Source organism: Acinonyx jubatus, chromosome B4, assembly GCF_027475565.1.
Source record: "Acinonyx jubatus isolate Ajub_Pintada_27869175 chromosome B4, VMU_Ajub_asm_v1.0, whole genome shotgun sequence".
In the NCBI taxonomy this organism is placed as follows: domain Eukaryota; kingdom Metazoa; phylum Chordata; class Mammalia; order Carnivora; family Felidae; genus Acinonyx; species Acinonyx jubatus.
The window spans coordinates 108,154,611-108,173,690 of record NC_069387.1 but is presented as its reverse complement, the minus strand read 5'-3'; the positions used below and the strand labels follow the sequence as shown (position 1 = coordinate 108,173,690).

The following is a 19,080-nucleotide window of genomic DNA, read 5'->3' as shown; positions in this document are numbered from 1 at the left end:
CCTCGCCTGCTCAAGCTCTCTCAAAAATAAGCATTTAAAAAAAATTTTTTTTAATGGAACTCTTAATTCCTCCCCTAGAAGGCCCCTCTTAAGTGAATGGCACCACCACTCAACCATTTGTTTAAGCCAAAAGCCTTAGATTATCAATTCCTTCTTTCGCACCCCATCTTTTTCATTAAATAACATCAGCTCTTATTTTCAAAATAGATTTCAAATTTGACGTCTCCACACCTCCAACACTGTCAGTCTAAGCTATTCTCTTACATGTGAACTGTTACAATTTCCTAACTGGCCTCCCTGCTTCCACTCTTGCCTTGTTTCACTTTGTCCCTATTCCTGATCTCTTCTCCACATAGCTGAAGAGTCAGCTGTTTAAGTATAAAGAAAATCCTAGCACCCTGTCCTCAGAGTCTTCTGGTGGTTCCCCATTACCCCAGAGTAAAATTCTAAAGTACTCTGCATAGCCTATAAGGACCTATGTGGTCCGGCATCTGGTTTCCTTTCTAGCCTCATCTTTGCTTTCCCTCATTCACACTGACCTTTGAGTCCTCTGAATTGGCCAAACTCAGGCTTTGGGATCTTGCACTTGTTTGCCTCTGTACCGAAATATTTTCATAGCCCCCTAGGTCTCTGATAAAACAGAGGCTCCTCAGACCTTCCTTAGCCCTTCATCTACCTTCCATGGCTCTCTATCCTCTTACCCTGAGTTATTCTTCTTGATAGTCCTTCCTTCCTCTGGCACATTACTATATCCTCAGTGCCTGGGCAAGCAGTACTCAGTAATTATCGAATGATTAGTAAATAGAACACCATAGATAAGTGCTCATATGTGCTTTTGGAAAACCCCACATTCAAGATGCTTTACTGAAAATATGTATCGTTCTAAAACTCTAGTTCCATATCAAACTTTGCTCTCTTTTTATTGTGCCCAAAGATTGAGATTCTCAAACATGTTCCTGAAGGTGCTGAGACAGAGCAGAGCCTTCAACGGGCGCTTCAAGTTCTAAGGTACATTATCTGTTCATATGACTACCATTTAAAAAAAAAAAATCTTTTGATATAACCAGGTTTGCTATATCTAGAGATTAGGATTTTTCAAACTTGATGCCTAACAGGCTTATCAGTCTTATTTCATCCTTCTAACGCCAATTACTCTTTTACATAATAGATGCTGAAAAAAAACAAAACAGGGTCAACCAGATCCTAATTTGCCCAGAGGCAAATATTAATTAATGAAAAAAAATGATTTACTTTCCGGATTCTGTGTGGAATACTCCCATGAGGTTTCTCCAACAGGAAAGCTCTTAAAAATGATATCAGATCAGACTTTACAAAACATAAAGAATTTTCATTTTTTGACCTCAGTTTGAGAATGGTAGCATTATAGTAGTGAGAGTAAATGAATAAATGTTTACCTTTATAACTATCAGCAAGTTATAAGCAATGCACATCACACAGTTTATAAGAAATACTTGTATTTTATGAAGCAATGTCTTCATAAAATTTTTTGTTTTTGTTATTGTTTTAATTGTTTTTTTGTTTAATTGTTTTTTGTTATTGTTATTGTTATTGTTTTAATAATCATTGTGTTCTAGATTAGCTAATAGACAGCTGGAAAAAGAAAAGGCAGAATTAATCCATCAGTTGGAAGTTAACAAAGACCAAAGTGGAGCTGAAAGCACCATATCTGGTAAAGTATTTTATAACATACTTATAGCATGTGTGCTAACCCAAGTGTTTTAATTAGGGTTTGCCTTTTTTATTTATTCAGATTTTTGATGACTGTCTTCGTATAAAGTCAAATCGCTGGAACAGGTTTTTAGAGCTCTTTGCTTCTTGCAACAATAATGTTCCTATTGAGTCCTTTAAGTTGTTTATAATATTGAGTAGCAGGTGCTCAAGTGTTTTTCTCTTTGTGTTCCATATGGTGTTAACATTTAATCATGATACAATGCTAAGCAATGAATACTAGGTCTCTTGATTCCATTTTCTAAGTATAGGCCCTTTTAAACCCTCTGAACGTTATCTTCTAAATGTTGTCATCTTATTAACTTAAAACTAACTACATATAGTAAACATTGCCTATATTTTTTTATCCTTTTACAAAGTAAAACAAAGTCTAGCCTTCTACATGCTTCTATTCAGAAGTGATTAATCATTCTACTGCTGTGTGCATATGTATACATATATACATATGTGCATTATGTATACATACACACACAATTAATGGTTGATCCTCATTATTTTCAGATTCTGTATTTGTGAATTCAGCCACTCACTAAAATTTACTTGTAACCCCCAAAACCAGTACTCCTGGTGCTTTTGCAGATACACAGCACTGAAAAATTTAACTTTTGACCCGTGTTTTTCAGATGAGATGCAACAAAATGAAGCTCTGCATTCTTATTTCAGCTCTCATATAGATGAGAGACAGTATGAGGTTAAGGAGACAGTATGAGACAGTACAGCATAGGGTGATAAACTGGTTCTGGAGCCAGTTGGACAGGGTTTAAATCCCAATTCTGACACTTACTAGTGGGGCAGCCTCAGAAGAATCACTTGATACTTCTGAATTTTTTCTGAACAATTTTTTTTAAAACACAACAGAATTGACCAGGGGCGCTCAGTCAGCCACTGGGTGGCTCAGTTGAGCATCCGACTTCAGCTCAGGTCATGATCTCGCGGTCCGTGAGTTTGAGCCCCGCATCAGGCTTTGTGCTTGACAGCTAAGAGCCTGGTGTCTGCTTTGGATTCTTTGTCTCCCTCTCTCTCTGCACGTCCCCCACTAGCACTCTGTCTCTCTCTCTCAAAAATAAACATTAAAAAAAAAAAATTGACCAGGATGAGTTGTTTCCAGGATTTAAAATTTTAATCTATGTGAGATCTGAGTATGTATATGTATGTACGTTTTCCCTATAAGTAACGGTTTAATATTCACTAATTCATTGTTCACGTTGACTTTTTAGAACATCGCTGTAAACAAGAATCATTTGTTCATTATGTATATTTGATAGCCTGATGGAAATGGCAAATTCTGTTCCAAAGGATTATACCAATTTATATCTGAACAATCTTGGATTATTTCATACAGCTTTTTCAGTATTCCACCACATATTCTTGTTACTACTGTGTATGAGCTATCATGTAGGAGTTGTACCAGATACTATGCTAAGTGCTTTAACAAGGATTTCATAACTTTGATAACCCTGTGTGGTGGGTACCATTGTCTTCATTTCACCTGTGATCTTTACCTTAAAGAGGCTAACATGGTCACAACAGCTAGAAAGTGAGAGAAGTAGGATGAAACCTAAATCTGAAACTCCAAAGCCCCTCACTGTTCTCTGCTATTGATGACAGAAACTGTATTACTGCCAAGAAGCAACTAAAAATAGTCAAGTCAGTCTCTCTCAACAGGATCTCTTAAATTTTTTTTTTAATGTTTGTTCATTTTTGAGAAAGAGCATGAGCAGGAAGAAGGGCTGAGAGAGGAGACGAGGAGACACAGAATCTGAAGCAGGCTCTAGGCTGAGCGGTCAGCACAGAGCCCAGTGTGGGGCTCAAACCCACAAGCTGTAGGATCGTGACCTGAGCCGAAGCTGGACATTTACCCGACAAGCCACCCAGGTGCCCCACAACAGGATCTCTTATCACAGCCAGCTTAGTGTACTAGACTAGCACAGTACCAAAGACTTGTTAATACTGTTGACATTAGGCTAGTTCTCTCTAAACCTCACTTTCCTGAGAGGAAATTTCTGAACCCTATATTCTTCATCTATTTAAAGAAGATAGATAAGGATACCTGTTATATTTCAAAGACTGTTAAGGTTCAAAATCAAACCAAAACTGTCTTGGCAATCCTAAAGCACTATTTAAATACAAAGTAGCAACAAGAATGTGTGGGAGAATATTGAAAAAGTTGTATGAAATAGTCAAGTATTGTTATTAATTGGTATAATCCTTTAGAACAGAATTCACCATTTCTATCAAGCTATCAAATATCATTAAGCTAACTTTCAGGAAGTGCTATACATAATAATCACTTTTGCTGCACTATTTCATTACTAATCTTTGTAACATATAGCATCCCGGTGATTAAGAACCAACTCTATAAAAAATCATTAGCACTTTCTACAAAGGTGAGTGAAATTTTGAAAAATATTTGCTCTGCTTTCCAAATTAATATGGGTTCTGCTAACTATTCCCAAAGGAAAGGATGAGGAAAATATTTCCTGTCTTCAACTTATAACTAGGGGACCATTCCAAATGATCCTTAATAGAAATATGCTTCCTATCTCATTCATGAAAATGTCAACTGCCCATTATATTTTCAAACTTGAGCATTACTTTTAAAATTTTACCCTTCAATGGCTGCAAAATATGACCTATGTAGTGTTTAAAGAAAATGGTTCTAGCAAAGAGGGCAATTAAATAAATCCTACATGTCCACTGATTCTCATTATAAAATTAGAGATATGTTAACTCCAGGTGAGGGGGGTGGTAAGAATCTAATAAATTAAAGCCTTTGTGCTCTATTTGTGTACTTAATGTTTTCCAACCACGGTATTTAGGGTGTATTATTCCACACTGCCTACCAAGTTTTTCACGTAGTAATTACACAGTAAATGTGTATTGACCGATACGGAACAGCCAGTACTGTTGGATATCGGGAGCCTTGGCCGATACCCAACTTGGGTTAGAGCCCCTTCCCTAACAAACAGTCTACTTACTCTTTTGCTGTACTTTGAGTACTTAACAATTTTTCCTGGCTCTATATTTTTTCTCTGGAAAATAATTTCTCCCATGTAAAAATTAAACTGATTCTACACATTTAATACCTAGCATATTCCTTTTCTCTTGGTCTGCTACAGAATTACCTGAGAGGTAGCATTACAGTATTCACATCCTGAAAAGTGTTCCAGTCATAAAACGCCATATTTTTCCAGGTTCTGGTTTCATAAGTTTTCTACTTATGTTCTCTAAAATAAATCCTTTGTCAGAGTGGGGAAAAGTGGAGTCTAATTTTTATAATTTTTCTGGCAGATCTTGATCAACTAACGGAAAAGGTAAAAGATTTAGAGACACAGCTCAAAACCTCAGATACAGAAAAGCAGTATTTGAAGGTAATTAATTTTGTCAAATTATAATATTATAAATGTTTTGTGAAAATAGCTGTTAAAAACAAATTTTATGAACACTATCTATGAGTTTTAAGTATGCATCCTAAAAACTCCTGGGGTTACATAATATACTTAATATTTTGACCTTAACATTTCAGAGTTCATTATATTTATCGATGTTAAAAATACTGAAGAGCTACAAAAAAAAAAAAGACAAAACAAATAGGATTAAAGAGTATATTTTTTAATTTTCACAAATATAGCTCATTATTTTAATATATTTTCTTAAGTTTTGGGTCACACTGGGAACAGTGCCTTTTATTTCCTTTTGAAATTCTTTTCAAGAATAGCTCCCTTAAAGAAAGATACTTGCTATGCTTTATCTCTTAAAGAATCTATAAACAGAACGAGAGAGCATGAATTGGAGAATTAACTAGTAATCACTGGCTATTCTAAATGGTCACTAAAGTTCAAATGGTCCCTTTACCAGAGGCCTCTTATCCAGGTAGAAGTTCTAGAGTTTCCCTAATCCTAAATATATATATACACACACACATATATATGAAGTCGACTATTAAAAAAAATAGGTATTTGTAAAAATATAAATGAAGCCTAAACCAAAGAATCTTAACCAACATAACTTGTATAGTGAATAGCCAAGTCTTTGATTACCTCAGTGAGAGTATCTGATATGCTTTTGGATAAAGATTAAATATCCACCCCCTACACACACAATTTAAGAACTGATAAATTCCAAAGACTAGGACATAATTTACAGAACAGTTTGATTTGCCAGTTAACAAGTTTGTTACTTAAAACCTTGTACAGTGATACCTTATTAACAGAATCCTAAGAAAATACTTCTGCCTATATAGTTTCTATTTGATTATTCAAGTTACTTTGGATTTTATGTTTGCAATTACATCTCTTTAGTTCAAACCTAAAGAATGTATTTTATTCCTACCTATACCTTTTAAAGTTATCATGTTTCTATTAGGAGGAAATAAAAAAGCTGAAAAAAGAACTGGAAAACTTTGATCCTTCATTTTTTGAAGAAATTGAAGATCTGAAGTATAATTATAAAGAAGAAGTGAAAAAGAATATTCTCTTAGAAGAGAAGTTAAAAAAACTTTCTGAACAATTTGGAGTTGAATTAAGCAGTCCCGTTGCTGCTTCTGAACAGTCTGAAGATAAAGAGGAAAGTCCTGCTAATTTCCCCATTTATTAAGAACCACCTATAACTGTAGTTTTATTTATTTATTAACTTTGTAAGTTAAAACTCCATCAGGAAATCAAGTCTCTGACCTACATGATTTCCATCTCCATATCCTGTACCTTGGAAGTTTTAGTAAAATTTACTAGATATCCAATTTAAAATTAAATTGGAAATTTACTAAAATTTAGTGAATTTTAAATTTAGTAATTTAAAATATGAAATTTTAAACATTAGAAAAGTATATTTTTGAAGATTTTTAAATTATGTCTATCAAATGAGCTATGATGAATTTCTGTACATTCATAATATTTAAGTTTTTTAAAGAGTATGAGGGTGAACTTTAATAATTTTAACATTTAAAATTGGACTTTTACATATATTTACTTATATGTGTTAAGACTAATTTTATATATATGTACATGTATATAAACATGTTATGAGGTTACAGCTATATGTTTTGTTAAGTGTCTAGTAAGATTAAATTGTTTTTTAAATTCTTTAATCCTCAAAATTAATGATCCAGAATTGTTTAACTGCTGTTTTTAAATTACTACCCAGTAATGGTAGAATCCAACCTTTGTACAAGGTGGGAGATTACTATTACATTTTTTTAAGTTTAGTGGTTGAAATTCATTTGCTGCTTCTAAATAAAATCTTGAATAGACATTTGCAACTGGGAAATTCATTTCCTGAAATGCTAGAAGATGTATTGCTATATGAGACACTGAACCTTGAGATTTTTTACCTTCCCCACATGGCAGAATATTCAAGGTTTAAATATAATAAAGCTGTTTTTTAATTGCATTTCTAGTTTATACATCAAGTATGATATCTCTGAGTCTGCCAAATTTCTGATTATCTATTTTTGAAAGAAGATTAAACAAACTCTTAGTATCAAAGGCATGGTCATACTTGTTCAGGTTCATGTTGATAATAACGGGTTTTGAATTCATGTAAGTATCTGGAATTGGCCAGCATAAACCAAGATGATGGCGATGAACCTAAAAAGAGAAAAAAGGGTATTTAGATTTTAGATTTTATTACCTTCATTCACTTACAAATATTTGAGTGCCCACCATCTGCCAGGCACTATTTAAGGCTCCACTTTCTTACCCTTGTTTTCATAGCTGTTCTTCTCCTGACATATTATATATTTACGTGTTACTGTCTATCTTCCCCATTAGACTGTGAGCTTCATGAAGGCACAGACATTGTTTTGTTGACTCTGTATTTCCAGCACCTGGAAACCTGCCAGGAACATAATCAGGGGCTCCATAAAAATATAATGGAGTCTGTTGCTGAGTGCAGAAGCTAGCCAATTGAAAAATATGGGTGGAGAGGCATTCTAAATATCATGGGATAGAATGGTGCTTTTTGCTCTGATTGCAGTTACTTAAGTATGGTTAGGGCATATACAGTATGGGTATGCTTGGCAGCTGGGGGTGTACAAGCAGTTCCAGAAAGTGAAGCAAGGGTCCTGTCATGAATAATCTTTATGCCACTAAGCAGTTTTATGTAGCAAAGTAACATTTTCACTTACTGTGAAGAATGGACAGAAAAGGGAGAAGACTGAAAGATAACATTTAGGAGGGTGATATAGTAAATCAAGCATCAATTTTGGCTTAACTTAAAATTAAATGCCAACTGGTTGGGGAGAAGTATATATTCAATAGATCAGAATCTTTAAGAAATAATTGTATGTAATGGAGAGAGGGGTTAAAAACGCTATCTAATGTTTTGAATTGCTGGGAGTCGGGGTTGGTATGACGAAGGTCCAGTTTTGAACATTACTAATTTCAGGAACCTGTCCAAAATCGAGTAGACAAATCCAAGAGACAGAAAGGGCACAAAGTATAAACAAATTGATTCTGTAAATATTAACTGTCACCCTGGCACTTTTAACTCAAATTGTATAATCAAGTTTGGGAAATGTGGAGTTACACTATGCTGATTATCTCAGCATTCATGTGCAACATCCACAAGAAGGGAATATGTAATGTGCAGTTTTTCCAGACATTTTCATCACCTTAATTCTGAAGGCCATGTAGGACAACCAAAGCCCCAGAGAATGAATGCACATTGGGAAACATTATTTTATCATATAAAGAATGGTGGCATGTGAGATGAGGAAATTAAATTTCTTTACAACACATTAGAATTAACTGCAATTTGTACAGAGTATTCTCGTGCCACTTCTACTTTGTTTTAGGAACAAGACGAAATAATCCCACAAGCTATTTTTTGCCATTACCTTGATTAAACAGCCATCATTGCAATGCCATACTATTCCTTCAATTTTACCCTCTCTGCAACCTTCAAACCAGGATAATAGATCATTGTGCTTCAAGGTTGGTAGATTTCTTATTTGAAATGCCCCATGTGGTATAAGAAGATGTAATGGATGCTTCTTGCTTCCTAACCCTAAATGGTAAAAATTTCCATTAGGCACATAAAGGTTTCAAAAAGAAATGAGAACATTTACTTCTCCAAATAAAAAAGCCTTTTAGGGGCGCCTGGGTGGCGCAGTCGGTTAAGCGTCCGACTTCAGCCAGGTCACGATCTCGCGGTCCGTGGGTTTGAGCCCCGCGTCAGGCTCTGGGCTGATGGCTCAGAGCCTGGAGCCTGTTTCCGATTCTGTGTCTCCCTCTCTCTCTGCCCCTCCCCCGTTCATGCTGTCTCTCTCTGTCCCAAAAATAAATAAACGTTGGAAAAAAAAAAAAAAATCTTAACTTTAAAAAAAAAAAAAAGCCTTTTAAAACATTTAGGAATAAATTTACCAAAGAGTTTAGTTGGTTTCCTGGAAGAGAGAGATACCACAAGTGATCTCATTCAGAAGTGTCACCTTACCTCATTAAATCTAAATTTCACCTTCATATACTCTATACTAGGGGTCAGCAAGCTATGACCTGTGGGCCAAATCCAACCGAACACCTGTTTTCGCAGTTTCAGTGGAACACAGTTATACCCATTTTTTTTTAAATTTTTTTTAACGTTTATTTATTTTTGAGACAGAGAGAGACAGAGCATCAACGGGGGAGGGTCAGAGAGAGGGAGACACAGAATTTGAAACAGGCTCCAGGCTCTGAGCTGTCAGCACAGAGCCCGACGCGGGGCTCGAACTCACGGACCATGAGATCATGACCTGAGCCGAAGTCGGCCGCTTAACCGACTGAGCCACCCAGGCGCCCCTATACCCATTCTTTTAAGTGCTGTTTATGGCCTTGTTTCAGAGGTATAGCCTACAGAACCTAAGTATTTATTATCTGTACTTTTACAGACGTCTGCCAACCCCTTCTCTATACCATTAGCCAAGTTCACTTATCATTCAATGTTTGCCAAACAGCCACACTGGATCTCTGATAACTTGTAGAATTACTATCGTAACTTCTTTATACCTGCCAATCAGTCAGCTTCTGATCTCTATACAGGATTTTCCTATTCCAGCTTTAATGTCCTTGAATCCAGCTTCATCTGCCTATCAACAATGTACTCCCCAGTGCCCTCTGGACTTCGACTCCATTCGTCATAGTACAGATTCTAATGCTCATTATGCTATTCAGTGTCAATTCTTTAATTTATTCTTAGCTATTAATACTAAACTAATTACCTAGCCATGAAAAACACATAATTTTCATTCAACTCAGTTCACATAAATTTTAAAAAACAAAAAGTTACACTTGAATAATTACCTTTCATAAATAGCTCTATAATGTTATCATAGGAAAGAATGAGAAGTTAATTCAACCTTTTGAATTAATGGTTAGAGTCATGAATAAATTTCTCCATGGACATAAATAGAAATGGCTATAATTCTCAAGGCTATTTAACTCTTATTAGTCATTTCTTTAGTGTGTGTGTTTTAAGTTGAACCCAGGAAGTTCTTTATAAGTGACAGTTACTGTAACTAAATAGGAAAAGGCTTCACTCACCATATGGGTTTCCATTAATATTTGTTCCAATAAGCTCTAGTGTTTGTTCTAGGAGATCTGATAGCGGCACTGCACTAATTTCCAAAAGACCAGGATCATCAGGATGATGCTTCAGTACCAGGGCAACTTCAAATTCATAATTAACTACAGAGGAGTGCCAGCAATACTGTTTGTTGTTTTTCTCCACTGGTACCCAACCTATCAGGCAAAGAAAACACTATTACTACATTGCTGTTCTTTGGATTTAGACGTGAGGTAATTTTTACTTTTGTTGTACATTCTCAATGTTTTTTGGATGTTTATCACACACAGATTATCATTTTTTAATCAGTGGTAATGTTAACAGTTTTACTACTCAATCACAATCATTTTTTAATAATAAGGTTATTTTTTTATTCTGTTGAGGAATTAACCTGTTTGGTGATTCAGTACAGAGCACTCAGCATTCCTTTACCAGAAAATTTACCTTTTCAAGAACTGAAACTTATTTATTTTTTTAAGATTTCTCTCCACTTTATCTCCAGTTTCAAGAACAGACCATGTATTAAGTGTTCCACAATTCACTGCACTGTTCCAATATTTACTGAATAATGTATTGATTCCACATGTATTGAACGTTATTGCTTTCCTCACCCAACTCCTGTTACCAGAATAGGATCCTTCATTGTGGACAATTCTTTATCAATCACTAGGCTACATATGCCATTGTGACCGTCCTATCTTTGGCCTTCAGTAGTCATTCAGGTGACTATAATAATCTTTACTGGTCCATTAGTCTCCAGGGAAACCCAACCTACTTTTATCATAATCCTGCTTTAAAAATTTAAATTTAGTTCTGCTGCACCCCTGCTTAACAATCAACTTCAGGATGAACTTCAAACTCCTTTAAATGAAATATAAATCCCTTTAAGATCTGAGCCCATTCCACATCTCCAGCCTCAACTTTTATAATGTCCTCCAGGGTCATACACCCTAAACATTCCAGCCACAGAGAAGCATTACATAAAACTTCCAAGACTCCAAATCTCTGCTCTTCATGGGAGTTTGCCTAAGCTGACCTTCTCTCTTCCCTGCCAGCTAACTTCCTGGTTCCTAAGCTTCAGTACAGATGTCCTCTCCCCTTAGAAGCCTCCTCTAAACACCACAGGCTGATCTAGAGTTCTTCCTGTTTTCTCTGAATATACCCTGTGGATGCTTTCCTTTTAGTTCTTAAATCAGACCAATATTGCATTTCCTCTGGTGTCTAAAAGATCAAGGTTCTGATCTTCATTTTTGTATTACTAGAACCTGAGTATTCTGCACATTATAGGTACTCAAGACATGCCTGCTGAACTAAACCTTAATCTGGGGTATCTTTCCATTCAGCACACTTCTGCAAAAATTTTCGCATCCCCAGAAACTATAGGTAGCAAACTAACTCAGAGAAGATTCTAAACCTGTGAGGACATTTTTAATATAAAACATCTTTATAGATTATTAATATAAATTAGATTCAGAAATTTTGTGTTATACAGATAAATACTATAAAGAACCAGATTAAAATTAAATTATGCAATTTCTGGATCTTTTGTTCTTTTTACAAGTAAAAACAAAAGCACATTTTAGAAAAGTTTTCATGATACCAGGAATGTGTCCATTTTCATCAGGCATCGGATTCCCATTTAATTGTTCTATTTCCTTCGCTGGTATCCAGCACTCTGGAACAGGTTTGAAGTCTTCCTCAACATTCCAAAAAAATTCTAAAATAGTTCAATAATTTTATATGTGGTGATGCTTTAAAAAAAAAAATTAAAAAGACTGAATAAATTCAACGTGGGAACAGGTAGTAAACCCCATTCAGGTATCATAATTATTCTCCATCATCAACACCATGTGACTGCACTTCTCAGGGTTAGAGTATACTAGCACTTTAAATTTTCAATTTTGAACCCACCACCATAAGTAAATAGTGCATAAAACTCTAAAGTAGCCAATGTTCCAGTATGTGTAGATTTATGATAAATTTTTAATACACTATAAGTGTGTATATATAAATATATACATGAAAGAGTGGATATATAATGATTAATGTATGTATCTACTTATAAAATACTTAGAGGCATTTTAACATAATAATTAAAAATACTGATAATCCTTTGAGATTTGTACCTGATTTATAAAATTATGGACTTCTCTCTTAGATAACAAAACCAAAATGTGTTACTCTTTATTATATATATATATATATAGAAATATGTATGTTTTAATATCAACATACTCTAATGAGTCATAAAAATGTTAGGAAAACAATTTAAAATATTTTTCAATAACAACCTCTTACATATAAAGATACTCAATTACAATTTTCTTCTTTTCCCTAAGTGCTTAAATTTTAAGAAGGATATAATGTGTAGAATACCACAGCAAGAAATAAGCCAAAAACTATAGATTTAAATCAGAAAAAAATGAAAAAAAAAAAAAAAAAAGGAAAAGAAAAGCTCACTAACCTTTTGAGTTTTGTTTTGAATGTAGAAAATTTTTAAATCTTTTCTCAGCTAATTTGTTAGGTTTTCTATCTAGTCGAGCCCAAAGGTATGGCTGACCTAAAAAAATGATATTAATAATAAAAGGGAAAAGTATAAGAGGCAAACAATAAAACTTATCTTGGAAGACATTTCAGTATAAAGTTTTTCAATAAACAGTAGGGTGACCTTCCCTAAAAGCAGCAATCCTAGATAACAAAGGTAAATATGTATTCTAACAGACACCGTATGTGATGTATTCTTACCAGCAGTACCTGATGTAGTAAGACTGAAGTCTTTGGTTGAAGAATGGTAAACCTGAGATAAAAGTAAATATGTAACCCTGTCATAAGGACATTCCACTGCCATATTTTATTAGCAACTAGAATTTGTGAGCAAGCTACCTCTATACTAAATGGAAACATATCCAGATTATCATATTCACACTTTTCCTGAAACGTAACCGTGTGCTGTAAGGGTTAGTTCCCAAAAATCTGTAATTAGGCTGAGCTGTTTTGCATGGCTCTGATCCCTGGTCAAGGCATGAAACAGTGATTATTAGTGATTTGTAATCATGGACCTAAGAAGTTTCAGGCAGTGTGCCTGCATTCTTTACTTACAGCAGTGAGACTAATGAGTCTTCTACCTGGTTTTAGTGAGACTCCTGGAGGGCTCTGCGGTTGAGGCTGGTTACTTAGCAGGAAGATGCCTCTGTGACCAGCAGAATGTAAAATTCCTCAGCTGAGGGGAGCCTGAGTGGCTCAGTCAGTTAACCAACCGTACAACTCTTGATTTCAGCTCAGGTCATGATCTCAGTTTAAGCCCCACTTCAGGCTCTGCACTGACAGTGTGGAGCCTGCTTAGGATTCTCTCTCCCTTCTCTCTGCCTTTCTCTCTCAAAATAAATAAATAAATTAAAAACAATAAAAATCCCCAGCTGAAACTCCATTTTGGATTCCATTACCGAAGTGTGTTCTCTTCATACATCATCAGTGGTTCCTGATTTGAGAAAGTGTGTCCCATTAGGACCTTGGGGGCTGGGAGCAATGGAGAGGGGGGTCGGTGGGGAGGGTACCAATAGGTGCTTTCACCTGGTCTTCCCAGACCCTTTGCTGTGATGTACATCCTTACTTTTCATGCCCTTGATAATGCTGTGTACCCTTTACCTGCAATAAACTGAGGATTTGCAATCACTGTCATTTGGGGTCCTGTCCTGAGTTTTCTTTAATAATCCATTCATGCTTAACTGCCACTATTATACATCATACATAATGATGCATATTTAAGTTTTTTAATGTAAATATGAAAGCCTGAAAAATCTTTTAGTTTCTTCAAATATACTTTGAAATTACTGATTATAGTTTGTTTCAGACATTACGTATTACCTATTAACTATCCCAGTAAATAATATGAAGAACCAGGTTAAAATTATATTGTCATTTCTGGTTGAATGGACCTTTTGTCCTTTTTACTACTAAATATAAAAAACTCATTTCACTCATACCCATTAAAATGGCTACTACTACCAAACAAACATTTGTGTTGGTGAGGATGTGGAGAAACTGCAACCCTTGTGCACTGTGGATAGGAACATAAATCATGCAGCTACTATGGAAAACAGTACGGCACTTCCTCAAAAAATTAAAAACAGAATTACTGTATGAGCTAGCAATTCCACTTCTTTGAATATAGCCCCAAAAGAATTGAAAGCAGGTCTCAAGGAGATATTTGCCCACCATGTTCACAGCAGCATTGTTTATAACAGCTAAAATGTGAAAGCAGCCCAAGTGTACAATGAGGGATGAATGCCACATACATGAAACTATGTGGCACACACACAAAATTATGTGGTATATACAAACATAATGTAGTATATACACACAGCGAAATGTTACTCAGCCTTAACAAGGAAGGGAATTCTGACAGGAATTACACCGCGGATGAACACTGAAATCAGCTTGTCAAAAAAAGACAAATACTGTATGATTCCAGATGTATGAGGTATCTAGAACAGTCAAAACCATAGAGACAAAGTAGAATGGTGGTTGTCAAGGACTAGATGAGGAGGAACGGTGAATTATTTAATGGGTACTGAGTTTCAATTTTGCAAGATGAAGAGTTCTGCAGATAGATGGTGGTGAGAGTAGCATAATGATGAACTGTACACTTAAAATGGTTAAGATAGTAAATTGTGTTATGTGTATTTTAATCACAATTAAAAATGGAAAAATATGCACTTCAGAAAAGATTTCCTGATAACAGGAATGTGTCTAGTTTACATTTAACTGTTCTGTTTCTCTTGCTGGAATTAAGAGGTCATTTCACTATCCTCAGGAAATCACAAAGATCATTCTCCTTTCAATGCATTTTTTTTTCCTTAACTGACAATTTCTATTTTAGTTTCTAGCTCTTAAAAGGCATTAAATTGAAATCAATTAGATATTGCCAATAGTAATAAAAACTAAGGAGTTGGCAGCAGAATCAGTGGCATAAGAACAAGGTTTAGGATTAAACATAGGTTCCACCACCTATTCAGTCATTCATTAATTATATGGTCTTGGACAAATTATTTAAGTTCTCTGAAGATCGGTTTCCGTATCTGTAAAAAATGGAGAGGCTACTGTGCAAATTAGAGATAACATGTATAAAGCATTTATCACATTGTCTGCCTTTAATGAGTATTAAATGTTAATTACCTTTTCCTCCCTCAAGAGAAAGATAAGTGTAACATTTGTGACTTTATTATTGTGCTATTAGAGTGCGAAGGGTTTATGAAGGGTAAATGCCCCATTTCAGATATATATAGTTTGTAAAGTGATTAACGATATTTGTAGGGGTGCGTGGGTGGCGTGGTCAGTTAAGCGTCCAACTTTGGCTCAGGTCACAATCTCGCGTTTCGTGGGTTTGAGCCCCTCATCGGGCTTAGAGCCTGGAACCTGCTTCGGATTCTGTGTCTCCCTCTCTCTTTGCCCCTCCCCTACTCGCACTGTCTGTCTCTCTCAAAAACAAACGTTAATAATAATAATAATAATAATATTTGTAGTAGTTTTATTTTACCTTTATAGTTAGTAATATAACAACATGTTCCATCCACTTTTTCTGTTGGAATTGCACTGTATATATCTGCATCTAATGCCTTGTGACTTATAGTTTCAGTTGCCAAAACCTTAAATGGCTTAAAAAAGAGAGAAAGAAAACTGGTTTAAGATCAACAGTCTCTACACCTTCACACATACTCCCACCTGAAATGTTCTTAATTTCACTATTTCTAAAGTATAATCTCCTGCTTACCTTTCAAGACAATTTAAAAACATTTGTCCCATGAAATTCTCATGAATCACCCCTTCCTTTCTATCACAGCAATACCTGTTTTCCCACACAGATTTGCAATTACTCATGTTTCTTTATCCACCATAATGAACTGACACCAGGAACCGTGTCCTATGCAGCACTGTATCCCTAGCACAGACTGTTCCATCATCCACTTGACAACTTGACAATTATTTGCTAAATGCCTTCTATGGGTCAAGTAAGCATTGTCCTCCACACTAGGAAATATAGAGGTTAATAAAAAAAGAATACCTGCCTTTGGTAGAACTTTCATTTGAATGAGTGGGAAAAGTGTAACAGAATGTGTAATACAATGTCAGGTATAATTTATAATTGATGCTAAGAAGAAAAACAAATGGGACTCTTTCAGCTTTAGCAGTAGTAAACTGCAAAACTTACGGTTTTCCTACTGTCAGGAAGAGCCGCCAAGACCAACAAGAATGGAGGAAAAGACAGTTTCTGCGATTCCTACCAACTTTTTATCTGTAACTTATTTTTATTACTGAGAAAGACTTAAGCCACCATTTTACAGTACAAATTAACATTCAACTTTCATGTGAAACATACTGCACAATACTGGTGTGTACAGGTTTAAAACTAGTATGTGGAAGTACTATTTCAGAGTCAGGTAGACTTAGGAAATTAGCACCATTCTGTTCCTGACTCAGTACTTTCAAGATAAAACAATGATTGGGGATTTATCACTAACTTCTACAATTAGTAGCAGACGATATCAATTTAACCTGTGGTAGCAGAAGAGAGGAGGTTTAGCCCAACAGCAATGTTTGTGTGTTTTCAAATTTACCAAGGATCCTACGGAGGAGATTACTCTGATGGAGCTCTTGATGAGTCCCCAAATATTTCTTCCATAAGAATCAATTTTCAACCACTCTTTGCTAGCAACATGTCCAAAACACAATATAAGATACCAAAGGGTACACAAAGTTCCCCGTCTCATTGAAGTCTTTAAACTGTGACTGGAAAAACAAGGCATGTATGTTTAAAAAGTAATAGTAAATGTCAACTGAGTGATCCTCTACAACTTCTGGGTGGAAGAACTCACTGGGATAACTAAGATGATCAAAGATTTCAGAGGTCTGATTCGAAAATCCTGAAAGTAATCCAGGCAAAGTGCACAGCCTGAGCAAAAATAGACAAGACTGTGCCCGGAGTGTTCACAGGATGAAACAGACTTTATTCAAATAGAGACTTCCCTTTAAGGAAGCAAGTCTGTCACAAACACACATGGCATTTTCTGCTGCACTGAGCCCAGGCACCTCATGGTAGGTCCAACAGGCACTTCAAGAGTAGAAAGGACCTGACTAATGGGAAGCCTTGAATTACAGTTAAGGATTTGGATATTATGCTATAAATAATAGTGTAAGCTAATCTTAACTACAGAGGGACATGAACAGGGGCTTATTTTTCCGGGTGTAGGGTCCTTTTACAAACTACACGCCTCCACCCCCAACGTACAAAGTTGAGAATCACAGCTAGAGTGAATCACTACTTGGTTTGTTGTGACTAAAAAAATACAAGTTTGGCAACTACTGCTACAGACATTTACTAGTTAACTGCAGGGTTTTGACTAGGGAAGACCCTAACAATGATCATTCTGGGTGGCAATAAAGAACGATTAGGCAGTGCCATAAACTGTGCATAAACTATTAAGAACTATAACAGCAATGGCACTAAAAAGGATATTATAAGGTAAAAAGTGTCAAGGTGAATGGAAAATTGGCACAAAAAGGTTCCAAGGTTCATTCTTTAATTCAACAAATATTCACCCAGTGCCTACTACACGTCAGGTCCTAAAAATTGGGACTAGAAACAACAAGGCAGTCTCAAAACAAGAACACATGTGCAAACGATGTAAAGGGGGGTGGGAGCCTATGCCAAATGCACATAATGAATTTTGTATGATAAGTTCAAAGTACTCAATATCTGGGGATTCTGCCATCAAGGACTTTCCTACATATTAAAGAATTACCTTGATACTGGCTACTAATCATTCACCCGTACTTACTAAGGTCCCTCGATGTGTAAAACCCAGAGCTGAGAGAAACATCCAGAGATGGGAACACTAGTTAGAATCAAGCAGGTAATTACTGGTAACAATACGTGAGATCTGATCTTTAGTGACCTAATTAGGCTAGTTGTCAACACCACCATCGTTCCTAGGTTAGAACTGGCAAAGCAAGTCTTCTACAATCTCCACTTTGTCACCACATTCTTGAAAGTAGAAAGTATGGACTGCGGTGATTATGCGAATCTTAAAGGGTCTTCCCCAAAAAGGTGGTAACCTGAGAAAAGGGACACTATTTAAGATGTGGGCTTTCAATTTCCATGAGACGGCAAGTTTGAATCGCCTCATCAGAAAACTTCTCTCGTAGATTCCCTCCCTTGCAACTAACAAGGTACGAGAACCTGGAGCTCGGGGAGTAAGAGACCCGTATACCAGACCTCCCCAGCGAAAACTGCAAAAAAGCTCCCGACCTGCAGGGCGGCTCTATAGCGCCCGGCAGCCCCTGCGCGGCCGCTCCACGGGGCCGCACACCTCGGTACCTGATGCTCCCTTTTGGTGGAGGGCTCCTCTTTCACCTCCGTCACAAACACACATGGCATTTTCCGCTGCACCGAACCTAGGCGCCTCATGGTAGGCCCAAAAGACAGTGCGAATGCTGAGCTCGTTTCCAAATCAGCACCCCTGCCAGGAAAGCGTCCCCTGCAAAACGCCGCCGCGGTCAAGCCACGCACACTGCGCGCACAAGCACGGCGGCAACGCCCCCACGTCACCCAACACCAAGCGTGGGGCGGAGACGCACGCGTAGAAGCGGCCACCTGACCACGGCGCCTTCTGGGAGTTGTAGTTTGGAACCCAAAGTATCTCCGTATGCACTCCCGCGAGCATTGGTCCGGTGTTACCATGACCGAGATCCGTTTTCTGTGTTGTGTGTACTTAACCACACTGATGATAACTGATGTAA

General features: G+C 36.4%; 3 protein-coding genes across 16 annotated transcripts in view; 2 read left to right on the top strand and 1 right to left on the bottom strand.

Moving 5' to 3' along the window:
• CEP290 (centrosomal protein 290) overlaps positions 1-6,997 on the top strand; it is a 92,036-nt gene extending 85,039 nt beyond the window's left edge. For 5 of the 7 annotated variants that reach the window (XM_053226570.1, XM_053226568.1, XM_053226567.1 and 2 more), the window contains 4 exons: positions 935-1,008; positions 1,596-1,690; positions 5,041-5,120; positions 6,115-6,997. In XM_053226570.1, the coding sequence (XP_053082545.1) occupies positions 935-1,008; positions 1,596-1,690; positions 5,041-5,120; positions 6,115-6,345 (480 nt within the window). In that variant the 3' untranslated portion in view covers positions 6,346-6,997. Of the gene's footprint in view, positions 1-934; positions 1,009-1,595; positions 1,691-5,040; positions 5,121-6,114 lie in introns of those variants that run through there. The other 2 variants (XR_008300380.1, XR_008300379.1) reach the window with 2 other exon arrangements.
• Positions 5,324-18,894, bottom strand: RLIG1 (RNA 5'-phosphate and 3'-OH ligase 1). Of its 7 annotated transcripts, none has more exons than XM_027071141.2 (7): positions 18,590-18,889; positions 15,821-15,938; positions 12,749-12,844; positions 11,885-12,001; positions 10,263-10,460; positions 8,585-8,754; positions 5,325-7,334 (listed from the first exon to the last, which is right to left on the bottom strand). In XM_027071141.2, exons 1-7 carry the CDS (start codon positions 18,746-18,748, stop codon positions 7,146-7,148), a joined length of 1,047 nt encoding a protein of 348 aa, XP_026926942.1. In that variant the 5' UTR covers positions 18,749-18,889; the 3' UTR covers positions 5,325-7,145. The 7 variants fall into 7 exon arrangements, with proteins under 7 accessions (XP_026926940.1, XP_026926942.1, XP_014929449.1 ...); XM_015073963.3 differs by having other exon boundaries at positions 5,326-7,334; positions 18,659-18,887; XM_027071138.2 differs by having other exon boundaries at positions 5,326-7,334; positions 18,651-18,865.
• The window catches only part of CB4H12orf50 (chromosome B4 C12orf50 homolog), a 47,602-nt gene continuing 47,347 nt past the window's right edge, over positions 18,826-19,080 (top strand). The window contains exon 1 of one of the 2 annotated variants that reach the window (XM_053226576.1): positions 18,826-18,984. The gene's annotated coding sequence lies outside the window, so the exon portion shown is untranslated. Of the gene's footprint in view, positions 19,045-19,080 lie in introns of both variants that reach the window. The other variant, XM_053226574.1, reaches the window with a different exon arrangement.